Raw genomic sequence first — 6,425 nt, forward strand, 5'->3', positions numbered from 1 at the left:
TTGTATCTGGCACAAAGGAATAAGTGCAATAATAAAGCAGAAAAAAAAATCTGTTGGAGAGATTAGCAAGTTTTGGAATGGCAAATGCCTTTACTCATGCAACACCTTGATCCTGGTATCTGAACTGGATCCCAATCCCAGCCACAGCAAAAAAAATTACAAAAAAGCTTCAGTACCTCAGAACACCTTACTGACCAGGATCTGCATACGCAGACAGTGTACACGCCGAAGAAAAGACTCCAGAAGGAAAACTGTTAAGAAAAACAGTTACATCCCACAACCAGATGAAAGTAGAGCATGTGCATTTAATAGGATTTCTAATAGTAGAAACGCATGTGCACAAAAAGCTAGCAAAAGAGAGTGGAGGTCCTTGACACCCAAACAGAATCCAAAGAGGCAAGAATCAGCAGAAGAAGGAATGGATTAAAGTGTTTTGCTATTTTTCTACCAATCCTTTGATTTCTATATATACTTCCTATAACTATACTGTAATAACCCCCTGCCTCATCTTTATGCAACAGTAAGAACCCCAAACATTTTTTATATTGGTGCTTGCACTGCCTGCACAACAGGGATACTGATACGTCATTGACTATTGCTGCTCCAGTCCTCTTGGTGGACATGATACTTCCTAGTTTCTGGTTTAACAGGCAAGAACTTGAAATACCCTCCGCCATCTGGACAGTTATCAGAACACAAAACCAGAAATAAAATGAAAAAAACTGGTGGTTGAAATGGTAATATATTTCTGCAGTCCTGATCCAGAAATTAAAACCACAGAACACATGACCACCCTTCACTTAAGAGAGTGATGACTGGCCTGCTTATAGAATCAGGTCATTTATCCTGTAACAAACTTTGTCATGGTGTTTTGGGGGAGGGGGCTGGTATCTGCTAGTCTCATAATTACTCAGAAAATATTTATTAAATAATGCCCAAATTACACAGATGATAAGTTTACAGAAAATAAACACATCAGTTAGATGACAGAAGATTACGTACTCATTCTGTCAGCACGACATTTTCAAAGGATTTAAAGCAGAGGAGGTAGTTTCAAATGACTGGAAAGTCACTGATGTATGTGCAATGCCTATGAAGGCTTCTGCTACTCCTGCACCCCCATTTTAGAATATTCCAAACACCGGCAATAGCTACACAGCTGCTTCCTTTCAATAAAAGGTTGGAGCATATTTAGCCAATTAAAAGTTATGCAAATGTCTCACACAAAACTTCCAGGAATTTGTTCTGCAAGATGAATTTTTATTATTATTACAAAAAAGTGTTTATCAAATTATTTAGTTATGTATTTCTTCAATGAAAACAAGTACAAGACTATAAAAATGTGTAACATTATCATAAAATGTGAAAGCAAGGAAGGCTTTAAAATTATATTATCATTATTAAGCTTATATAAATCTCTGTGCCCTCCTGCCTGCAGGTGTACATGTGTATCCCCTACAATCGCTTCTGAAGTAATCAGAGGGCTACCTCATGCATTTTACAGTGGTTTAATTAGCACACATCTTTTGATTTCCAATATTACATTACTTAGGTACCAGACAGATAATTATCAGTTCCAAAACACAACTTGATAATAACCATCTTTCCAGACAAACACCAGTAAAAAAGGTCTTTTATTCAATCCTCTGGAGGAGAACCAAAGTTTAAGGCTCCACCAACCTAATTCTGAAATAGTCTGGACTAAAGGAATAGAAAACATTACTCAATCCTCTGCTACCCCTTTGATTTTTATTTTTTTTAATATTCATCAAATAACACCAACTGAAACCATTTCAAATCCATTTTTCAATGCAAAAACACATCCCATTGTTGCTACACATGCACACAAGCAGACAAAAGGGGAAAAGCCTCTCCCAAATTAACTGCACCCTAGAGCAGACTAACCACACACCAGCTCAGACTCTAGACCCAGCACTGCTGCATCCTCCCATGTCTCTCAGTCAACCCCTTCTCCATCCTTAATTTTCTGCAGTTACCTTAGCCTAAGCAGACCAGAACAGTAAATAAGGGGGAAGGAGGGAGGGAAGAAAGGGATGCACTTCCGAGACACAGTAACTCTTAAAATGTATTTGGTTTATTCTTCATGATTTAGTCAGGCCGCTTCTAGAGAATATTTGTAACTTCATGATTTGCCCATGTGGGTTTAACATGCCATCCACCACCCACCCTGCAATTTCCCTTTTTTAAAAACATAAAAAAAAATTTAAAGAACCAATTAGAAAAAGGTTCAGAACAAAGGGCAAATGAAAATACATTAATATACTAAAACATAAGCCAAATTTAGTAAAACATACAAGTGCTGTACAGCCATGCTACTTACTCTTACAGAGCAACAGTTCGTTTTGAAGGAATAAAATGGCATTTCATTTTGACAGTACTTTGACTATGAAATCTTAAAAAAAGAAGATTGACAGACAGTCATGAAGTCAATCACAATAATTTAAGTGCTCCACTAAGAATAATTATAATTTGTATTTAAGGGTAACAAATACGTAGGCAAGAAAAGAAAAAAAAGTGGTTTAAAATTACGTAAAACACAAAAAACATTAATGTAACATTGTATTTTCTATATCACAACTAAATATTACTGGAACTACACAAAAAAGAGCTAAAAAAACCTTCATACCCTACCACTGTACCAGCATTGAAAACTTCTTAAATAGTAATAAAAAAATTAAATGCTCTTTCCAGTATACTATATTTATATATATATATATATATATATATATATATATATATATATATATATATATATATCAGAAAAGGTTGTAGCACAACAGCTGGGCTGCAGCAAACACCCTGGGGGGGGCAGGGAAAAAAGGCAGCAACATATCCAGAAATACAGAATTTGGAAAGTGTGAACTTACATCCTTTCTTTCATCATTATGACTGGTCCTACAGTAGGGAACCAAAATGGATGAAGCACAGTTATATTTCTATGTGTAATACACCAAAACTGACGATAGATTAACTTCCAGTAAGCTTTAACAAAGAGCCTGTCAATGCTTCCTAACACCTACAAACAACTTGTGAAAGACACTGGATATTAGCTCATAATATCACAAATTAACTCACTTTTACATAAAAAGTACTCATTGCAGTTATGTCAAGAGTTTTTGGTGCAGATTTAGCACATCTTATAAAGGCAGACAAACTAAAGGGACTCAGATGACACACTTTTGCAGACTTTCCAAAATAACTGTCACATAAAGTGTATTTAACACATATTGATAATATTGCAATCAAGCAGATGTACGTGGATGCAACTTATATTTTCTGGAGTATCAAAGCTAACATCTTTGTAAGTCATATTTGGTGAAAAGAATTTCTAAAACCCCCACGTGTAGTCAGAAATAAGATTTAACTATCCTTTTTATAAAAATACCTTTATTTTCTCAAAACAGATGTTACCAGCAAGTCTTGCTCCCTTCAACAGGTACACAGTACTTAACAGAGTTACAGCTCAATTTCTCTACAAGTTTCCCTATCAAGCAGAGGTAAATCCAGTTCTCTTTTACAGATGCAGTCAACCAGAACGGACAAGTTTGCTTAGATAAAACATGCCACAGTAAATGATGACATGTGATCTCCACTTACAGAGATCTTATTTGCTCACTAGAAGAAAGCTAGGACTGATTATGTGCAGGGAACGATTTACATTCATGGGACAGAACACATTATATCCTTTCCAGGTCCTGAAAATGTGCTTCTGCAGCAACAGAAGCCAATTTACGCTATCGGTCTTAGAAATCTTTAAAGTGCTGCTCTGCAAACATTTTTTATTTCCATTTCAAAATACCTCAAAAAATTACAAAGCATAGACAGCAGCACATTAAGGAAAAGAGAAATTATAGATTTATTTTTTTAAAAAGGAGAAACCTGGAATTGTGGGTGATAAAAGGGCCTAACAGTTCTGATAAGTAAGCTGTGTGTTTATACATCCTTCAACATTACACAAAGCTCTGGGTGAATTTCAGACTGCCTCAGATGGCAAAAGACTGGTGAAAGAAACTTGTTGACAATGTTAAAATAGAAAACTAATATTTGATGGCAAAAAACCGAAGCTTATTATAAATGTCAAATATAGCATTATAAAGCAATACACAGAGATTCTGGACTTGCATTCCGGTGCATAATCCAACCATCTGTCGGCCAGTTGTGTAGCAAAATCAAGATAACATGGAAATCTCCAAAAGGACAGCCGAATTCTTTTCCTTGAGCTACTGCATTTTCCTGCTTATGAACATGCCTGCAGTAATCGCGCTCTGCCTGCAGATGAACCTAAGAGATGACACCCGCCACCAGCACAAGAGAGACCGCAAAGGCAATCTTGCCAGACAGGGCCGATAAGCAGGGCGCTCAGCTCCCGGTGAAGCAGGCAGCAGAGGCTGAAGCTGACTTGGCGGCGCCGGTGCAGCCGCGCGGGGCGCGGAGCCTTGGCCAAGGGCGGCGGAGCGCGGGTCCGGGGCCGCTCAGCCCCACCGCCGGGGAGATGCCGCCGGGCTGCTGCTGCTGGGGGCGAGCACGGCGCGGCACCGCCAAACCGGAAAGTTAAACTCGCTGGAGCGGGAGCGGGGTCGGTCCTGAGTCGTCTCCCACTGCCGGGACGCCGGCGCGGCTTAGCCCGGAATCGGGCAGCGCTGCGGGTCCAGCAGCCCCCCACAAAACACCTTCTCGCCCAGCAGGGACCGCTCAGGAGAAGCTCTCTCCGGGAAAAATGAAACTCCGAGGTGTTTCCCTGAGGTGGGAAGTCCCCGAGCAGAGTGACCTCGCAGTCGAGGGGAGCACGGACGATCCCAGAGCGCACGGCATCCGGGACGCGGGGCTCCAGCGCGTTCCGGGCCGCCGGGCAGCGCAGCGATGCCCAGCCGCCCGCCCCGGGGAACGGCCGGGAGCTGCCCCGTGCCCAGCCTGGACACCAGTTGCTCGACCCTCGGTGAAGGAGCGGCAAAACGAGCCTGGGGGGGGGGGGGGGGGGTGGGCAGCAAAGCTCCGGGGGAAGCCGGACCCCAGCCTGCAGGCGGTGGAGCGCTTGCCCCATACGGGGCAGACTGGGGGTCCGCCCGCGCAGCCCCTCATTCTCACCTCCTTAAGTTCCTTGGCGACATCTTTGAGGTCCCCCAGGACTAACTCCAAATCCTCCACGATGATCTTGATCTGCTCCTTCACCTTAGCTTTGGAGGCTGCCGGCGGCCCCTCGGACGGCGAGGAGGAGGAGGATGCGGTCCCCTTGGACTGGGCGGACATCCTTCGGGGCAGCCCGGCGCGGCCAGCGGGGCACGCAGGTCAGACGAGCGCGGTAGCGGCCGCCGGCCGCCCGGCCCCGTCCCTCCAGCTCCCGGAGCTGCCGCAGCCGGTGCCGCCGCCGCCGCCGCCGCCCGCCCGCCCGCGCATCCCGCGCCGGGGGCGCCGAGCCGCGCCGCGCTCCGCCGGGCGGCCGCGCTGTGCAGCTGCCATCGGCTCCCGGAGCGGCACGGGGGCCCGGCTGCAGCCCGCCGTGCGCCGCGCCTGCGCCTCGCCCCGCCCGCGCCGCCGCCCGCGCCCGGCCCGGCCCCGGCCCCGGCTCCGGCTCCGGCAGGCGGCGGCGGCCGGGGGAGGAGCGCTCGCCGCCGCCGGTGCTGGGGGGCGGTGGAGGCCGGGCGGAAGAGATGCTGTCCCACCTCCTCGGCGCCCGGAGGCCCGCGGGGGCGGGAGCGTCGTGCTGTGTCTCCCGGCGCGTGTGCGGTGCTGTCGGTCGCCGGAGCCCCCGCCGTGGGCCCCGGGAGCGGGACGGGTTGCAAGGGTCTGACAGGGAAAAGGTCAAAACCCGCCAAAACAGCACTCAAAAAATAAACGCTTTTCGTGGCTGGCTCATTCAAGACGACAGCAACAGTGCCTGTTTTGGTGATAAGAGTAATTATTGGAGGTGTGACACTCACAGCCCTGTACTCTTAACTGACCGGTTTGGCTCGTCCGGAGTGTACATGGCTCCAAACCATGGCATGGTTTGGGCTAAGGAATGAAGGTACGGAAGGACAGTGTTTTGTAAACGCCACCAAATCGGTAAAAGGCGCTTACATGTCCCTGCTCACCTTTATAAACTGCGCCGCAAAAACACAATAATCAGTAGACCCTGTACTAGTTGGGAAGTAAAGGTTATGTATCACACCTTATAGAAATAAATGAGGACCATGAGCCAGAGCATCTTTCACGAATTTTCTATTAGGCTCTTTCTCTGAAATACTGTCGAGTTCAACTTTAGAACATATACTTCCCCTACCGCTCTTCAGAAATCGATCTGTAGAGCAAAATGAAGAGATTGTAAGATATCATTAGCCTCTGGTGGTTTTTTTTTTTTTGTTTTTTTTTCTTTTTTCATTTTACTGCAAAGAAAGCTAAAAGGAGGTGGTTTAGGTATTTCTATC

At 45.5% G+C, this 6,425-nt stretch overlaps 1 protein-coding gene across 1 annotated transcript in view; it reads right to left on the minus strand.

Annotated features, from left to right (window-relative positions):
• PRR16 (proline rich 16) overlaps window positions 1-5,360 on the minus strand; it is a 95,384-nt gene extending 90,024 nt beyond the window's left edge. The window contains exon 1 of the mRNA XM_066338562.1: window positions 5,107-5,360. Within this exon, the coding sequence (XP_066194659.1) occupies window positions 5,107-5,268 (162 nt within the window). The 5' untranslated portion in view covers window positions 5,269-5,360. The remainder of the gene's footprint in view (window positions 1-5,106) is intronic.
• Window positions 5,361-6,425: the final 1,065 nt, after the last annotated feature.

The sequence above is a fragment of the Sylvia atricapilla genome, chromosome Z (genome assembly GCF_009819655.1).
Source record: "Sylvia atricapilla isolate bSylAtr1 chromosome Z, bSylAtr1.pri, whole genome shotgun sequence".
In the NCBI taxonomy this organism is placed as follows: domain Eukaryota; kingdom Metazoa; phylum Chordata; class Aves; order Passeriformes; family Sylviidae; genus Sylvia; species Sylvia atricapilla.